The sequence below is a fragment of the Dipteris shenzhenensis genome, chromosome 4 (genome assembly GCF_047967505.1).
Source record: "Dipteris shenzhenensis isolate YYH24624 ecotype China chromosome 4, Dip_SZ_1.0, whole genome shotgun sequence".
Taxonomy (NCBI): Eukaryota; Viridiplantae; Streptophyta; class Polypodiopsida; order Gleicheniales; family Dipteridaceae; genus Dipteris; species Dipteris shenzhenensis.
Genome location: NC_141599.1, coordinates 50,283,891 through 50,302,826, shown reverse-complemented (window position 1 = coordinate 50,302,826; position 18,936 = coordinate 50,283,891). Strand labels below are relative to the sequence as shown.

At 41.5% G+C, this 18,936-nt stretch overlaps 1 protein-coding gene across 1 annotated transcript; it reads right to left on the bottom strand.

Moving 5' to 3' along the window:
• Positions 1 to 6,760: 6,760 nt before the first annotated feature.
• On the bottom strand, positions 6,761 to 8,166 carry LOC147902995 (uncharacterized). Its single transcript, XM_087373983.1, has 2 exons — positions 7,963 to 8,166; positions 6,761 to 7,777 (listed from the first exon to the last, which is right to left on the bottom strand). The coding sequence occupies exons 1-2, from the start codon at positions 8,164 to 8,166 to the stop codon at positions 6,761 to 6,763; spliced, it is 1,221 nt and encodes a 406-aa protein (XP_087230109.1).
• Between the last annotated feature and the right edge of the window lie 10,770 nt (positions 8,167 to 18,936).

Sequence of the window (18,936 nt, the reverse complement as noted above, 5' to 3'; positions counted from 1 at the left end):
TGGCCACTCTCATCAAGTTGGCTGGCAGACAGTCAGCCACTTAGGGTCGCACCTACTCAGGGATGGATATCATCTTGGGGACACGATGGTGGCACCAATTTGAAGTTCGACCTGATTATCAGATTCCGGTCTTGGATATCAAAATCCCAGGCTATAGGTCCAAGTTTATTTCTTGGCTTAAGGATACTCCGCCTTGACCTTCGATTTTAGAAGTGCAAAGGGCTCGAGTCATGCTCCCCAAGTAGGAAGCATTACTACAATAGGACCAATATGTTTTCCTCATGATGAGTCTCCCTCCATCCCTATCACCAATATGATCAGAGGAGCATCACATTGAGCATCTTCCTGGATCATCACCCCGCTAGCAAGCATCCTTACCGGAAGTCGGCAGAGGAGCTTGAGCAACCCCTTTATTCCATAATTTCACAGTTCCTACACTGAGGGTTTAGTTCCCTCCATACAATACTTCTCTAGTTTTTTGCAATGAGGGTTTATTCCTTTCATACAATATTTATTCTTTCAGTTGTATTCAGCCCTATTGGACAGACAGACATTGCCCTCTTCGGAGGCCCATCATATTCCTCCCCCAAACTCTCACATTCACTCCACAGTTTCACTTGTTTTTTTAGTGCATTATTTTCTCAGTTCAAGTAGCAGTTAGGCTTTCTCCCTACTACACTATGTTGAGTGTTGTGATGCTACATGAGGGGGACGATTTTTCGAGCGAAATTTTCCGAGCGTCCGCACAAAGGAAAAAAAAAAAGCTTCCAATTATGTAAAAATATGGAAAAAATAGATCGGAACAAAACATAGTTTCACTTAATAATATGCAAAGTATTATAGCAATGCCTATTTTATACACAAATCTTTACATGAATCTTTGGGAATTATGAGTAACATAAGGGGATGGCTTTTGAAGAAACCCACATGTAGAGTAGACTTCTCTATGAAAATTTCCTTATGATCCTTCTTACAACTTTTGCTTAATAGGGGGTGACATTGAAAACCCTCTCTGAACCTAGCCTCATGAAAAGGTTTCTCCAAATAAACCTCATTGAAGCAAGCCATCAAGGTAGTTTCGCCAGCAAAACCCCTTTGAAGTAGGTTTTCCAACATAGTTTCGCTGGCATGGACAACACTTTTAAAAGTGGCCTAACTTTGACATCCAATGTCCAAATATAGTCATTCAGCCACTCAAATTGATCGAAAAAACCCATTTGAGCACATCTATGGAGTTACATATATAGTATTGAATATTACATGTATTTTATGAGAGTGATATATAAGCCCAAGTTATTACTTATTTATAGTAATTTAAACTCTTTAGCAACATATCCATAAATATCTTGTTATTTATGATATTAAAATACTAGAAGGCTCTTGTCATATTGATAAAGATGTGTTTAATAAGTAATTATATATGTATAATATTCTTACATTGAGAGTGATCATGAGGGATGTTTCTTAAAGGAATTATTTTCCAACACTTTTTTCAGGTAATAACATGGGTACAAAGGATGTCTATGAAGAGGAAATTTTATGTTATGTAAAATTGAATGAGTGACAAATTTGTATATTTTTATGATAAAGGGATCTAATTCTAGTGAAAATAAGAGGGTAAAAACTATGTTTCTTAAAGAAATACAATTTTTTTAATCTCTTGAAAAACACGCTTGGATAAACCTGCTCATAGGATTTTGCTCGTAAAATTGACGCACCCCTAAATGAGTATGAGAGAGTTTCTTTGTGGTTAGCATTAGTGGATAGGCGTGTGGTGTTGAGCAGAGGAAGATTATCTGAGAGGAAATTTAACCGTTAGAGAGACGTGAGTGTTTACGGTCATGCATGATGAAACAAAGAAGTATTGGTTCTCCCAATCACTGATTGATCCTATCAAACTCTATTGGGGCATTCTTGAAGGCAAGGAAAGGCTGCAGCCAAAGTTAGACCTCCAGCTGATACTGAGTGAAAAGAATTGAAGTGCATAATACAAATCTGCAAGCAGCAATAACGTCTTCGTGCAGGCTTCATTTGGGGAACGGCTTGGTGGGCAATTGGTCCACATATAGACAAAAAAGATGTTCGAGTTTGATGCCATATGAAGTTGATTTGAGTGAGTTATGTGCATTTCTGCGATTCAGGCCTGCTGCAATAAACAGCCAATAAAACCAGTGTGAGTGTTTGTTTTGGGACATGCTGTGGTGGCTAGCAAGAGGTTATACGGTACTACTTGCTGGCTGAGTTTAGGTCGTAAAGGAGCTTTTGGTTGAGAGCTTTAAACCACCGCGGTGGTGGACTGTTGATCAGAAACAGCAAGATGGTTGACCAGCGAGGTGATCGACCGAACCAGCAAGGTGATTGATATACCTAGATGAATCCGGAAACATTCCCAAACTCATCCTCTAAAAACACAGCAAGGTGATTGATCATTGACCCAAATCTGCGAGGTGGTTACCAAACAAGCAAAATGGTTGGACTTATGGATCATATGTTAAGGGGATTCTATGGAGCTGAAAAGTGTTGTGTTGGCTGGATTTATTACATCGTAATCTACGGGTTGGAACCTGCAGGTTCCTTTCTTCTACGTCAGCTGGTATCACCTCAAGCATGATATGTCAAATGATAAAGCATGAAGAGATAGAATCCTAAATGTTATAGACATTGCTTAGCTTCAAGCTGATGATGGGAGCTTGGAATGCATGTACTACAAAGATCAACCTTTCATTAGTGGATGTGATGTCAAGCAAATAAATATTATTATGAGTCTTGCATCTAGAACAAGAATAGGCTGGTTCCATGGCTTCAGCCAAAGACAAAGGGAGACTCTGAGCGAAGGACCCAACCATCAAACACCCAAAGACATGAGCGGACGAATGGCTGAAGGACTAAGAGCCAGTGCACACAAGGCAGCAAATGTGCAGCTGGGCTGTGCACTGGCTACGCACTGTTCAATGGTTGCAAATGGACTTTGATGGAGTATTTTCGTTCACGTGGGAGGACTACCTCGCTATCCGCGATGACTGGATGCCTTTATGCACCCTCTTCCCCACTCTGCACAGTTCATTTGTGAGGGATGACCTGCTGCACCCGGTGGACACGAAATGGCACAAAATAGCACTTCCGGTGCGCAATCTGGCACCTTCAAATTTTAGTTGCGAAATTGAGCATTGACAACGCACTATGCGCCCTCTCCATTTATCTTGCATGGCCCAAAACGGAGGGCATCCAGTTGCACACTTTGGGCTACGTGTGCACTGGCCCTAACTAGCACAACGAACTCGACCCACCACCTGTCCATGGTGCCTAATGGGTGCCAAGATGAGTAAAGGCAGACTGATTGCCATCTTAGTAAACCCCTGGACAAGAACTTTTGGGGCCACGAGGAAAAGGTAGCCTAGCTTTGGGGCAAGTGTGTCATTTTTACTTAGTTTTTGTGATTATTTAAATTGCATCAGCCTTGATCGTGGTGTGTGTGTGTGTAGGAGAAGTGCATGGTGAGTAGGCCTTCTACGTGTATTGTGTGTAACTATCTTTGTGTGCGTGTTGGTGTTGTTGGACGTGGTTGTATGAGGGGTTGCAGGAATTGCAGAGCTACTGCTACCGAAAGTGTAGAATTGCTTATTAGCTTGCCAAAAATGTAGACTTTTTCCAAGTATCCGATGTAAACTAGGGAATGACCTTAGAAATCTAAAGTGATACAACATTTAATGCTGAAAAATAAGATTTTTTAAAAACACGAGAGAGCAAGCTTTGGACCGCCCAATCAGCGGGTGGTCAGACACAGGATAAATAATCTGATGACCGAATCAGGTCTAGCAACGGGTCGATGTCACGATTGGACTGTCTAAATTGAATCATTGTAAGCATCGTAAAGGTAGTGGGTAGTACTCGCCACTCAAGCATCAGACTCCTTGGTATAAATAGTCTGTCATTTTGAGTGAACAGTTGCGCGCAATGTGTGCAGCCAGGTGCTATTGTATCTAGATGATTGGCCATGCGGAATACATCTCTTTCTCTATTACCGATCTCTTACTAATTCACTCTAACTAGGAAACTGTCGCCACCTTGCCTTTTGCTTAGCTGACTCCCCGCTCACACCACACACCTCATAGCCATCACACTTGCGTCACTGCACTACTCCCAGTTTTCTAGAAAAGGAAATTGCCTGCTACCCAGACAAACTAAGGGCTCGTGGGACGACCAGCTGACTTGATACCGCACAACAACGTTAGGAGTTCAGAGTTAACATTTTGGCGTAAACAAGTCCTCACTGATGCACAAGTCAGTTATCCTACTTATGACAAGGAAATTTATGCCCATGCAATTTCTCAAGCAATGGAGACACAGTATGTTGGGATCAGAGGTCACACCTTTTCGTCCCTCTCCATCCTTTGGTGCAACACCCTCACCCATCATCATCTCTTCTGATGACTCCATGCAAGGCACCCAACACTGGGCACAAAACCAGCATCCGAATTGGCCCGTCTTATTGGTGATAAATAAGAAGAAAGAGGTAGACACGGCTGTCCATGAGGGGGGCACTTGTGCCGGGGTGAAATATCGTTGGCACTGCATCTCCAAACTCTACAAAGCTGTGGGTGTTAACCGTTCCAAGTCTCAATGCAAATCGAAGTGGGAAAAGATCAATGAAATTTCCCACCAGGTCTATGAGTACAAGCAGAACATCTATTCCGGGCGCTCCACCTACTGGAACTTGACAATGGACGAGAGGCAGCATGCCTTCCTGTAGATGACATGAAGGAGGAGGTCTATGAGACGTTGGTGTCGTTCTTTGGAGAGGACCGGTCCCATTCTCTTCCAACCGATTGCAAGAAGGCCCGAGTATGATGGGCAATCTTAAGGAGTTGGTTGACACGACTAAGAACATGGTCAGTATACTCAGCATTGAGAGAAGGCTAAATACTCAGTTCATTGATGCTGATGCAAGCAAGGATAAGTGGGAGGTGACACGCCTTGAGAGGCAAGAAGCAACGTAGAAGAACCGACTCGAGATGCAGTGGAAGTGCACACAGGCTGTGTGCGGAGCCTTGAACAGAATCTCTGAATCAATTTGTGCATTGCTTCTTTGAGGTCGAGATGGTGGCACATTAACTTTCTTGAATGTCCTTTTGTTTTCATGATGGGTTTTTAAAGTTAAATATATTTAGACAAGAGAAATTATTACAATTCACCTTCCAGTGTGGAGGTACTACCTTTAAACCCACAGCCTTGACAAGGCATTACAAGCTTCATTCTTTTTTCCAAAAAGGGCAGTGAGCGCCCTCACTTCCTCTGAGCTTTTTTCCAATGGGATCCTAGATCTAGGTGCTCTGTGGAAAACGATATCATTCTTGTGCTTCCAGATGATGTCTAGCACTAGAGCTTTGATCACTTGTAGCATCTGATGGGTTAAGTTGTTGAGCTTTTTCTTGTCTCCTAGTAAGGCTGCTTTCCACTTGATTTTGACCTGTACTTTCATTTTTGCTAGTCTTGCCTCTATTTCCTTCCACAGTTCCTGGGCAATCGGCCACAACAGGTGCATGTGGGTCTCCCTGAAGTTGTTGCAGAGTGGGCACAGTGGAGAGATTCTCGAGTTCCACTTGGCGAGCCTCACTCTGGTTGGGAGCTTTCCCATTAGAATCCTCCACATCAAAAAATTTAGTTTGGTGGAGGGGGTCGATTTCCAGCTTCTCCTCAGCCTCATTAGCCAAGTGCTTTCTCTATCCATCGGTGCATGGAATTTCCAGTGGGCTTTTGCTATCTGTGCGACGCCACTGTCTCGTCTTTCTTTGAAATCCTGCAGTGTTAATTTAGAATACTCTTTCCCTGAACGCCATACAAATCCCTTGAAGTCTTGCACCTCCATGAAAGCAAGGCTCATTGGCCAGTCCGGTTTCAAATTGTTGACTAAACCTTGCATGAACCTCCCTTCAGCTCTGGACAGTTGATATTTTCTGCTTAGCTGCTCCATGCCATTGTGCTCCTCCTGGATCCAATTTGCCTGAAGGTAATCAGTCCTTTTCCGTAAAGCCTAGATGCCATTCTAGGATTGGCTATTGCATACGCAGGTGGATCTTTTAGAGCCCAGTCTGTCAGCCATAGGGATCTTCCCAATGAGGCATCGCCCTGCTATTTTCTGCTTCCACCCCAGTAACTTCCCTCTGTTTTAGTCTTCCATAGCCGGAGTAGTTCTGACAGCAGTGCCGATGAGGGGACTTTGAGCTTTTTGTCCACCAAGATCAGGTCTTGTCGAGGTGCTCTGATCCCTCGTGGGGCATTCCTACCAATGAGGTCTAGTGCCATTTTTGCCCATGGTTGATCACTCCCCAACTGCAGTAGTGTCTTCATGTATAAGGCATTGTTCTTACCTTTCATTCTTGTTAGTCCCACTCCTCCATCCTCTTTTGCTGTGAATAGTAGATCTGCACTAAAGGCATGCCATCTTCCCTCCCAAACGAAATTGTATGTGCGCCTGTCAACTTTCTTCAGGCAGTTGTTTGAGAAGGGCATTCGGGAGAATGTAGACTAACACTGATTCCAAAACATGCTTGGCTATTGTTATCCTTCCTGTGAGTGACAGCATTTTCCCCGACCACTTGTCAAATTTTGCAGAGATTTTTTGGAATGCCCACTCGAATTGGTCTTTTAGGGACACTCCTACCCTGATTGGGCATCCAAGGTATCTAAATATTCGTCCTCTTGGGACCCAGTTGAAGTCGATTCTGTCTGCCCATTGTGGCTATTCAGTCGGACTGCATCCTTAATGTTCCTTCCTGTTATGAAGCCGTATTGTCCCTGCTGCATGATTCTTGCTAGGATAAACTTGATTCTGTTGGCCAACAGTTTGGCTATGATCTTGTAGGTCGTATTGAGCATTGCCAGAGGTCTCCATTGATTTGGGGCTAGCTTGTTGTGGCTCTTGGGGATCAACTTGATTATCCCTGTGTTTAACGATTGAGGCATTGTTCCCTTCTTGCATAGCCATTGGATTAGTTGTACAAGCTTGTTTTTGCAGTGTCCAATGGTGTTGGTAGAACTCCACTGGGATTCCGTCTGGGCCCGGTGCTTTCTCCTTAGGCATCTGCATTACTGTGAATTTGATTTCGTCCTCTGAAAAAGGCCTCAGTAGCATGATGTCCTCGTGAGGGCTAACTCTCCTTGGTATCTCTGCTAGGAGCTGTTCCATCCTAGCTTCATAGTTCTCGGGTTTTTCTGGCCTAGAACCCGCTATTCTGCTAAGGTGTGTTGAAAAAACTTCTGCTATCTCTTTGTCTTCTATGACTATGTCCCCTGATTCATTCTGAATCATTGTGATGCATTCCCTTTTCCTTTTGTCTTTGACTGCTTTGAAGAACATTGCGCTGGGTCTGTCCCCTTCTATCAGCCATTTGTGTCTCAGTTGAATGCGTGCCGCTTTTAGCTTCTCGTGTTCCTGCATTCGAAGGAAGCCTTCGGTAGAGATCACCAATGAGCTTAAGTGACTGTCTTTAGGTTGTTCTTGCAGCGCCTGGAGTAATGATTCTCTCGTTGCTTCTGCTAGTCTGAGTTGATGTCTGCCTCTTTTTGCGTGATCTCTTCCGAAGTCTTTTGCCACCTTGGTGATTGTCTGCATGCATTGTAGCCACTTTTTAACCGGGTTGCTCTGACTACTGGCTGCTTTCTTCCACTCTGCGGCTATACTCTCATCAAATCTCTTTCTCCCTAGCATCGATACATTACGCTTGAAGGGTAGGGGGCCCTTAGTCTGAGTCGAATCCTTCAGAAGGTCGAATTGAAACTATATTGGGAAGTGATCTAAATCGAAATACTCTGTCATGACTCTTCCTTGAGCTGTCGGTTGTATCCAATCTCCTTTCTTTTTGACAAGTGAAATCTGTCTAGTCTGGCTGCGTGCCAGGTCTCATCTGTGTGTCTATTGTGCCAGGTGAAAACTCTTTTTGTCTTCAGGGTTTCAGAGCTTACCCAGCCGATTAATTCGCTGCTTACTTCTAGCTGTCTCCATTTTATTCTCTCTTGAATGGACATGTCGTTGTTGTCATGTGATCTGTCCTGTTCGCTGCAAACGTTGTTCCAGTCTCCCATGAGTAGTGCTTCCTTACCTGCCATTGCTTCTCGCAATCTGTCCCACAGGTCACTTTTGCGAGATGAGTTGTTGGGGGTGTACATTGTTCCGATTAGAAATTGGGTCCCGTTACTAGCGATGTCGGCTAAGTTTGGGTCTGAGATAACCAATCTCACTTCTACCTGCTCTACCAGTAGTAATGCCATTCCGCCCTTGCCTACTTTGGGGCAGTTGCTGAGACAGCAGTAGCCATCAATTTGCAATGATTCGATGTTTTTTCGATCCTAACTTCAGTTTCTACAAGGTAATGATACTTGGTTTGTGTTTCCTGATTACCTTCTTCACTGCATATACCAAACTCATTCTCTAAAAACACAACATAGTGCAGTTTCAATCCCACGAGAGTCACTCATAAGATTGAAAACCATAAACTCCATCACGCATAACAGGGACTAGCTACTATGACATCCCCACTGATGTCATCAGCACCCACCAGTGGGTGTAGACCATAGTATAAAAGTATGCTCTCACACATACAAATCCACACACCCATACATACTTGAGCATCCATTTATACAAAGTCTTCATACTGAGTTTCTGTCGGCACTCCGGAGGTGAAGGGCAAACTCAGCCATGACGAAGGCTAGCACTAAAGGAGAAGGCTAATCAAAAAGTAGTCCAAATCTCTTCATTCAAGCTACAATTGCTTGTAAAGTCTAAACGATTTCATTTTAGTCTCTCCCAAACGAGCATCTAAATCTAAATCTAGCTGATAGGGCAACGCACCATTTAAGATAGAAAGAATTATCGCAAAACCAGCAGGCCGCAACTTGGATGAAAACTTCACAAGGTGAAATTTCATGTCCGCTAATACGGCAGGAGCATATACCTAGATGAATCCAGGAACATTCCCAAACTCATCCTCTATAAACACAACATAGTGCAGTTTCAATTTCACGAGAGTCACTCATAAGATTGAAAACTATAACTCCATGCATAGCAGGGACTAGCTACAATGACATCCCCACTGATGTCATCAGCGCCCAACAGTGGGTGTAGACCATAGTATAAAAGTATGCTCTCACACATACAAATCCACACACCCATACATACTTGAGCATCCATTTATACAAAGTCTTCGTACTGCATGTTGCTTCCATGTTGAGCATGCACCTCTCACATTCCACGAGAGGTAGGTCACCTTCTTCACTGCATGTTGCTTCCATGTTGAGCACGCACCTCTCATGTTCCATGAGAGGCAGGTCACCTGCATTCTTCTACTGACTGTGTTGGTCATCTTCGTCGCTATGGTCTTGTTCCATATCTTCGGCCAGTGTTGTGTAGATGTTCACAAAGGAAACTCCTTTGCGCGCTTTGCCTTTGATCGCTCTGAGTGAGGTCTTTTGGTGTGCTTCCTTTTGCAGATTTTGTTTGTCTTCTTTAGCCTTACGTAATGTCTCTCTAATCTGTTCTAGCGTCTGGCCTTTCTCGGGTTCGTTGTGTCTCTCTTGAGTTTATTTGCTTGCTGGTGGTCTCGTTGCTGTCGGTTGACCTCTGTTTGTTTCCTCCTCCATCGCAGGTCCATCCTTCCACAGGAGTGCTTGCATGTTTGCTTTTGGGGGTGTCGTCTCCTATGGTCTGCTTTTGCCTCCTGGAGAGCTGCTACTTGGCCCTTTTGCAGGAGACTTTTCAGGCTCGTCTCTTTCCTCACCGCCCTTTTCGGGGCACTCTCTTGCAAAGTGCCTACAGAAGTAACAAGCGTCAGGGAAAATCCCGAAACGTATCTCGACAAAAAGGTTCCAACAGTTTGGAAGATCCAGCTCCAGCACTTTGGGGACTTCCTTTCGTCTGTCCCATAGTATGCATGCTTTGGGTGAGCCCCTCTTCGGTTGAATCAGCAGCATGTATAATACTCTCCCCATGGCCGCTGCGATCATCGCCAGCTCTGGAAGGAGAATCTTGTTGAGGCCCGGGAAATGGACCCAAACCAGGCATTCATACTGCAAAACTTCCTCCGGTGTGAAGGAAGCACTCCACGGGATGGCATATACGAGGTTGCCCCGATATCCAATAGAGCTTGAGACCAACCACTCACATTCACTCGGTGTCGCCATAGTAGCTTGGAAGAATCCTCTCCTCACAAATCTGAAGTTTGCCAAGGTAGCGTTGCCTTGGTATGCCGAGGTGAACCATCTCGGGAAGTCATCCTTTGTCGGCACTCTACCCATGAACAACATGAAAACGCCACAGTCAAGAAGTCTGTTATACTCCTTGCATGGGTGATTTTTTAAAGTTAGTTTTGTTAAGAAGCTAAACTTTTATATTGGCCTTGAAATTTTGTATGCTTTAATAAAAATAAATGTTTGAAACATTCACTAGGATTTGAAACTTTTATGCCAAAAAAATTAAAGTTTCATCAGGGTTTGCATTTATTAATTCAAATTTTAAAATAAAATATATAAACAAGTACTACATCATACCATAATTGTGAAACTAAAAAAATGAGTTGGAAAACTTTCGCCAAGATTTTATATTAATATATAAGCATAGCTTCGATAGAAACATCCTTGACTCCCTACAGAGAGAGTCCGACTGAATGTCGACCTGCATGCGTAGGACTTTCTTCGGCTCTCCGCTTTGCAACCCCTCTCGTTTCCTGATGTTGATTCTTTGCATGTCATGCTCTAGGCAAGTAGATGATGGCCTGAAATCCATCTCGTCCAGACTTTACTATATATGTGTATACTCTCTCTCTCTCTCTCTCTCTCTCTCTCTCTCTCTCTCTCTCTCTCTACACACACACTTTTTTTTTTAGTGAAACACACACACACACACACACACACACACACACACACAATGTATAAGTGAATACATTGCAATACATGTATGCAATGTGTGAATGCATTGCAATATACATGTTACATAAATTTGTGAATGCAGCAGTTTCCACATGTATGAATGCATTGCAATACATGAATGCAATGCCAAACATGTATGCAATGTGTGAATGCATTGCAATATCCATGTTACATAAATATATGTATGCAAATGTGTGCAAAATTTACATATATGTAATTAAATCTATGTGGAAGCAATGCAATGTAAATGTGAATGAATTAAAAGTTAATTAAACATGCTTTGCAATATCCATGTTACATAAAGATACGTGAATACATTGCAATTTCCATGTGTGTGCAAAATGCTATGTAAGTGTGAATGAATTACAAGTGAATGCATTGCAACCCATGTCATAAATTGGAAAAGACCATTCTACAAAAGACCCATGTTATAGACTAGAAATTGCATTGCCTCGTAGTCCATAGCCACATCAACATAAGTAAAAACATAATCAAAATGCCATGCAACATGTAGCATGGACTATGATTTCCATCATGAAAACGGAATCGCCCAACCTCTATGAACAGGAGAGGGTGTGGAGCATCCCTGAGATGTGAGCTCCATTGTTGCCTCGGTGAGCCGTCTGGCTCACACTTAGGATTAACGATGTCAGACGCCAAGTGCCCTCAGCAACTGCAAACCTCTCCAAGAAAAGTACAGAAAACGATCAAGTCGGTAGGTGAGCAGTCCTTCTCCTTCACACATGTATATTGCATTGTATTGCATTCATGTATGTTACATTGCATACATGCAGGTATGTATATACTGCACTCATTCATGTATATAAATTGCATTGCATTCACACAATGCATTCATGTATAGACAACATAAATGCAAACACATACATGTAATGAACACCACAACACATGCATATGCACCTGCACATGCACACGCACATATTGCATTACATTCACATATCTATATTGCATTGCATTATACTCACATATATTGTGTGGCATTCACATATCTATATTGCATCCATATATATATATATATATTATGTTGTATTATGTCACACACATGTACATGGGAACATCACATACGTGTATATAAACATACATATATTGTTCAAGGTGGTTTTACCTAGAGCACTTCTACATCAAACCTTAAGTAAATACTTCCATCAAGAACTTCAACACAAAGTCAGAATACAATCAGATACAAGTCGGAACTAATCACAACTCAAAAATGTATTGTAGATAGCACAGATACAAAGTAGAAAATGATCTCCATTCATTCATCATTGTCGGGTTACAGTAAAACTAATAGACACAACATCATTGCAATCCGATTCATCTCCGAGTTTTGTTCTATTCACAAGGCTCTCTAGCATGAGTCTAGTAGTGACATGCATATAACTGAATAACTACTTTAGGACACTAACCATAACAATCAACCCCTCTAGGTATTATTTTGTACTAGAGCTAACTATAGGTGCCTAGTTGACCCCTAACACCTGGCACTTCCGATGGATAGGGTTTTGGGTATGTCAAAAAACCATAGACACGAACCCTTTACATTAGGTATTCTTTGTAAAAGTCGAGATCAATTCCCAAGCTATCCTTCCTAGTGATGAGCTCAAAATCTTCACCACGATTGCTTGCAAAATACTGAATTATTGGACTCCAAGCTTTGTCTTTGCTTCAACTGCTAATAAATCTACAACAGATTCCTATACCATAGTCTTTGCGTCTTTATTAGCACCACCTTCAACAGGTACATCTTTGTCTTCAACATGTTTTTCTTTATCTGTTGTTTTACCTACATCCTACACATCCAACACAAAAAACTAAAATTCAAAGTTAGTTTTAACATTTGCTGGTTCTTTGGATTTTCTTGGGTGCACTTTCTTTGTCTCTTCCAACTATACTTTTAGTCTTTCATTTTCTACTACAAGAACATCCATTGTGTAAGCAGCTGAGGCAAAAGCCTCATATGGCCTCTAAGCCACTACCATGAATCTCTTTTTTACACTACTCCACATCGCCTGTGATGTTTCTATCAGTTGAGACTTCAATTCACCAATTTTTGCTCCTATCATAAATACTCCATCCACTTCATCTGTCATAGCCTTGAACACCCTCTAGTGCTTTAATTCTCTCTTTAGCAATCACTGTGTCAACTTGCAAATTTACATAGTCTTAAGATAATCTTTGCAACTGAGTGAAAAATGCATCCTTTATCTCACTAAGCCATTTTTGTACTGTTGGTAAACACTCTTGCCAGTGCTTTTTTTACATTGAGCTTAATCTTCCTTTCTTTATGAGTCACCTGCATATTCTTCAAACGTTCATTGCCTCCAATCAATGCATCCCACAAACTGTGTGCTAAGCTTTTTTCAAACACCATCTTGTGCACTTCCTCAGTAGTATATTTGGCCTCTTTTAAATCCTCAACTACTTTTCACTTCTCCTCATCTATTAATGCCTTCTGCATACATGTATATCTTTTTGCCTTGGTTCTAGTTTTTGCATTCACTTTTGACGTCTCCTTAAAAATTATTGAAGACCTCTTCTAATACTCAAATAGAGCTATAATAAATGGGATGACTTTCGAGTGATTATTGGTACTTGTTAGGGTTTTCTTACCAAGCTCGGTTTGCCTATTATAGATTATGTCACCCCATGAAATATTGTAACCTTTCTCAGCTACTCTCAACATAGAATAGCTTTCCCTTGACATTGTATTGGTCTTGATAAGCAATTGGACCCTCTCGAGGTACCATTCAAGCTACTGCCTTCTCATAGAATCTTTGAACATTGTACATCAAAAAATATTTTTTTGATGTTGCTCGTTGACCAAACTCCTGAAGCATATCAGCCTCGACATCCTTATCATAAGCTATTTCTTCTTGAATCAATGGCACCCAAAACACATGAGATATAATTCTTGGGTTTGCCACCATACCTGGAGATATGAGTCCTCCCGTCTTCTGAAATTCTTCATACTAAACTATTGCCTTGGGTTGTGCCTTCCAAACATTCCATGGTAGACTAGTGTATTCCAGCAAGCTGACGTCCTCCGAATGGAATTTCAAGTCGAGCGAAATTCAAATTTTTTTTCCCAAATGGTTTCTTCATCGGTGCGGAGAAGCAGTTTGTTCAACCGAATTATCTTCTTCTTCTTTGGCAGTCATCTCTAGCTCTGGCTCCGGCTCAAATATCTCCTTGACCTACAGACTCTTACACATTGGCTGCAACATATGCTTTCTCACCATGTTCATTTCCATCTTAGCGACCTCGCAATTGTAGGTCAGCTTCTTCCACTCCAGTGAGACTTTTTACATTAGTCGACGATCTGCGTGAGGAATATATCCCTATGAAAATAGAGCCACAAGCTACCATCCATACAGTCAGCACAACTCACAACACTCCTTGAGATTACAGTCCGTTGCACTTCGACAAGTCAAGTAGACTCAGAGCTCTCCCACACATAAGTCTGAGAATGCATGTGCCAATGTACTATATTCTGATGCCACAGTCAGTCATCACTCCATAGAATAATTGCACCCCTTGCTTGGCTTCTCAATCCATGTAAAATATCATCTCCAGGTGAACCTTCCGTATGACCACTTCCTCGCCTCGTGCCAACAAATATCACCTCCACATGCAATGGCACAACACTTGTTAGGATCTTACTCTGACCTGTGTCAAACATGAGTCGGAACTCCCCTAGAATTGGATTCAAATCGAACCCCCGCTTGATCATCTGCAAGTCGGACAAACCATCAGATCAGCTTCATGTCGGCGGACCAAAGTCGGATCATCTGTGTGTCGACAGTCGGTCAAAACCCAAACCCGTCGAACCACTTTGAAGTCGAGCCCCAGTCGGACTACAACATCCCTCATGTAGCCCTCTATTATTTACTTAATTCTTCAGGAACACTGCCACAATCTTCTCATGCATGAATAAAACCATTCCAATATTCCTCCATACTAAGAAACAAGGGAGTCGGATTTGTGAAACTTGCCAATGCTATACTGTCTGCATTACTTTTGTATTCTCCACCTGACAAATGCAAATCATTACTGCCCCCATGCTTGTGTTTTCGCATTCTTTGGCTCTAACCACCTTTTGCTTTGCTTGGAGCTGGATCATTCCCAAAATATAGTTTAAGCCTAAAACCATTGATTGGCTTAGGAAAAGTATTGCCATGCAAATCACTTACTAGAAATGTTCCTTGGTTGAGTACTTCCACAATTCTATAAGGTCCATCATATCTCAATCTCAATTTTCCTATATGAAAGCTTAGAATTATACATCAACACCAAATCACCTCTTTTGAACAGTTTAAGTTTTATATTCCTATTAATCCAAGCTTGTTGTCTTCTTCTTTGAATGATGTCTAAAATGCCTAAACTAATAATTCTATCCTCATCTAACTTCAACAATTTCTAAATTCTGAAATTCATGGATTCTTCTGGAGATAACTTGTGTTTTGTAGCAATCCTCAAGCTCCCCACGATAAACTCCATTAGAACAACTGCCTCTGTACAATCTGGAAGGACTTATACTTGTGGTTACGTTGAAGGCTATTCTAAACGCCCATAGAACTAAATCTAGCTTCTCATCCTTGTCCTTAGGATTATCCTCAACTGTCCTTCTAAACATTTCCATAATGATCTTATTTGAGCTTTCAGCCTATCCATTACCTTGCTGTAGATTTTGTATGAAACATCATGTAAGTCTTAGTTAGCTTTGCAATGAACTTATTAGTAAAGTGAGTACCCCTATCAGACACTATCTCAATTGGTATTCCAAACCTTGTCATGATATTATGATACAGAAAATTTGCAACACTTCTTCCCTTATTATCTTTCAAAGCTACTGCCTCAACACACTTAGTACAATAATTAGTAGCAACAAGTATGTATTTATTATCTATATACCTGGCTGTTGGCATAATTCGACCAATCAAATCCAAAACCCATTTCTGAAAAGGTTCAAGTGGAAGAATCGATTAATGAGGCATCATCTCCTTTGGTGAAGGTTTCCCATCCTAACATGTAAACACTCCTTTGCATATTAATGAGCATCTTTAAACACTGTGGGCCACCACAGGCCTGCTTGCATAATCTTTCTGCCTGTGACCTCCCCTGAGAAATGTTTTCCAGCACTTCTAGCATGTGCCTCTATCAATACTGCCTGCTGCTCATGAATTGGCACACATCTTCTAATTACTTGATCAATACCTCTTTTATAGAGCACACCAGTAATAACCAAATAGGGCTTACTTTGTAACACCGTTTTCTTTTTCTGATCTCTTGTTAAAGAATCAGGCATCAGTAAGGAAAAACAACATCTAATCATACCAATCTTTTGGATCATCCATTCAAATCACAAACAAGTTTGCATCTAGTAGTTGATCCGGCACTCCAATAAGATCTTCTCATGTGATAAGTCTACTCAAGTAATCAGCAATTGCATGTTATCTCCCCAGTGTATGAATTATCTGATAGTCAAATTCCTGCAACAATAGCATCCACCTTGCAACTCTTCTTGCTAGTTGTGGTTTAGTTACCAATAGATCAAAGGCTAGTGATCTACATAAAATACAACCTTATTAAGTAGGTAATGTCTGAACTTGTAAAGCATATACCATTCCCAAAGCTTCTCTTTCAATGTCTGCATAATTCTTTTTAGCCTTTGTCAACACTTTGTTGGCATAATAAACAGGCCGAAACCATTTTTGATGCTTGTTTTGCATCAATACTACTCCGAATGCCACATCAAAGGCATTCGTAACTAGCCCGGTGGTTGAAATTGTGACTGTCCTAAACCAGCTTGGTAGTTGAAATTGTGATTGTCCTAAACCAACACAGTGGTTGAAAATTGTTTTGCTTCATTATATACTTTAATTAGACCACATTCTTGTGCAAATTATGCTTTGTCTTGTTTTAATAGTGCAAAAAGGGGGCTCAATGTACTGTTGTTCCATTTAAAAGAGGGCTCACTATTCTGTTGTTCCCGCATGTTGGGTCAACAGCAATAGCAGATGGAGTTCTATCTCAATTTTATGATCAGAATCTTGACATTTCAATTGGACAGAGGATCTTTGAGACTTGTAATCCTTGGTACGTTAGGAAACTCAAAGAAATGAATGTTTGTTGTTGCAAAACACACATAGACTTTGACCTAGCCTAACAAGCTATGAATGACTTGAGATCTAGTCATGTTGGGAGCATTGCTCCATGGGGATCTCCTTGATGAATGCGTAGTTTGTAGGCCACCTGGAGCCTCATCATGTGCTACAAGGGAGAGCATGTTTTGTAGCATAAGGTCTCTATGGGAGGCATTGGTTTTTCCAAAGGGAGACCGTGAGTGGCATTACATTGAATGCATTTGTGGCACATCCAAGCATTGCAGTTTGAAGCATTGTATGTCCAAATGAATGAGGGAAGACAAAATATTAATGTTGAAGGATCCAATAAAAAGAGATGGCTACTATCACATAAGAGCACTCAACTGAGGAAGCTTATAAGTCATGTGGTTCAATCCATCCCAAAATATGTGCTTCACAATCTCACGGTGAGCTGCTGGTAGGATAAGCAGTATAGGGCATGCCTTGCTAGATTTTCCCATGACACTATTGTCTCTATCATAGATGTTGCTGAAAATTATTCATTTCAAGAACAAGATGAGATACAAAGTGCTCACTAGTACAACAAGCAAATAACAATTCTTGTGCATATCACATATAGTCATTTGCTTGATTCTTCTACGACTGATGCCAATCTACTTGTTGATTCACATGAGTCAAGGTTAGTGCAACGCACATACCATTTCTACATTTTAGATGATAGGAAACATGACACCTTGTTTGTGCAGCATGCTTTTCTACTCCATTGGGAATGGTGGCTGAAAAAGGAACATCCCCATGCAAAAAATATAAAACAACATTGAGTGTCATCAAATGGTGCTGCCTCTCAATTTAAATGAGTCAGTGGATTCTAGTTTGTCTCAAGGTTGAAATCCCTAACCAGTCTAAACATGATGTGGAATTTCTTTGGGTCTAGCCATGGCAAGGGTGAACATGATGGATGTGGTGCTGTTATTAAGAAAGCTCTATTTAAACACCAATTAACATGCCCTCAATTAAAAATCAATGATGCCCATGATGCTGTAACATGGCTTACAGCCAACCTCTCCATAGGCACACAATCAAGATACAGAAAAAAAACCTTAAGAATAGTGTAGTACGCAGAGTGTTCCATGAATTGAAAGTGGATGAAGTGCAAAGGAGAAGCTGGCACAATTGCGAAAAAATTAAAGGAGTTCATGGTCTACATAGCATATGAGGCTTTTCAAACAACCACCTTATTAAAACAAGAAAACTTTCTTGTTTCTATATAGTGCGTGCATCATAGGGGATCATGGCGATTGTGAGAACATTGCAACTGTGAAGACATGGGAGTGAGTTCAAGTTTCCCCTCTACGTTCAAATGGAGTGACAAACAATGGAGAGACAAATAATGACTTTCCATAGTTTGGGGAGAGTTTTGATGACCTCACTAACTATCTAGAAGAGGGGGATAACTTTGCAGTAGTTTCTGCCTCTTGGGAGAACGAGAAAGATGACCCATCCTTTTTGTTGCAAAACCCAAGCCAAAGGGTTGCACACTTGAGGTGATGCAATAAATGCCGTTTCGATGCATTATGGATTTGCATTGGTGGATGTCGCACTGATGTTTATGGATAGTTGAGAGCTGGGCTCCTACTGCCATTGGTTGAGCAGGCATTGCTCATTTGGTTCAGTGCATTGCTTACTTGGATTGCCAGGCATTGGCAAGCTACTGGGCTGCATATATTCCTATTTATGCCTCTTTATGGCTGAGTGCTTTTGAGCCTTGGATCAGCCAGTTTATTTGGAGACCTGATTGGTTTGGACAACACTATATTTTTTGGTCACTTGGGTTGCCTATTGCACTATACTGCTCTTTGGTTGTGAGCTATTGTGCCACAGATATGGAGATTGA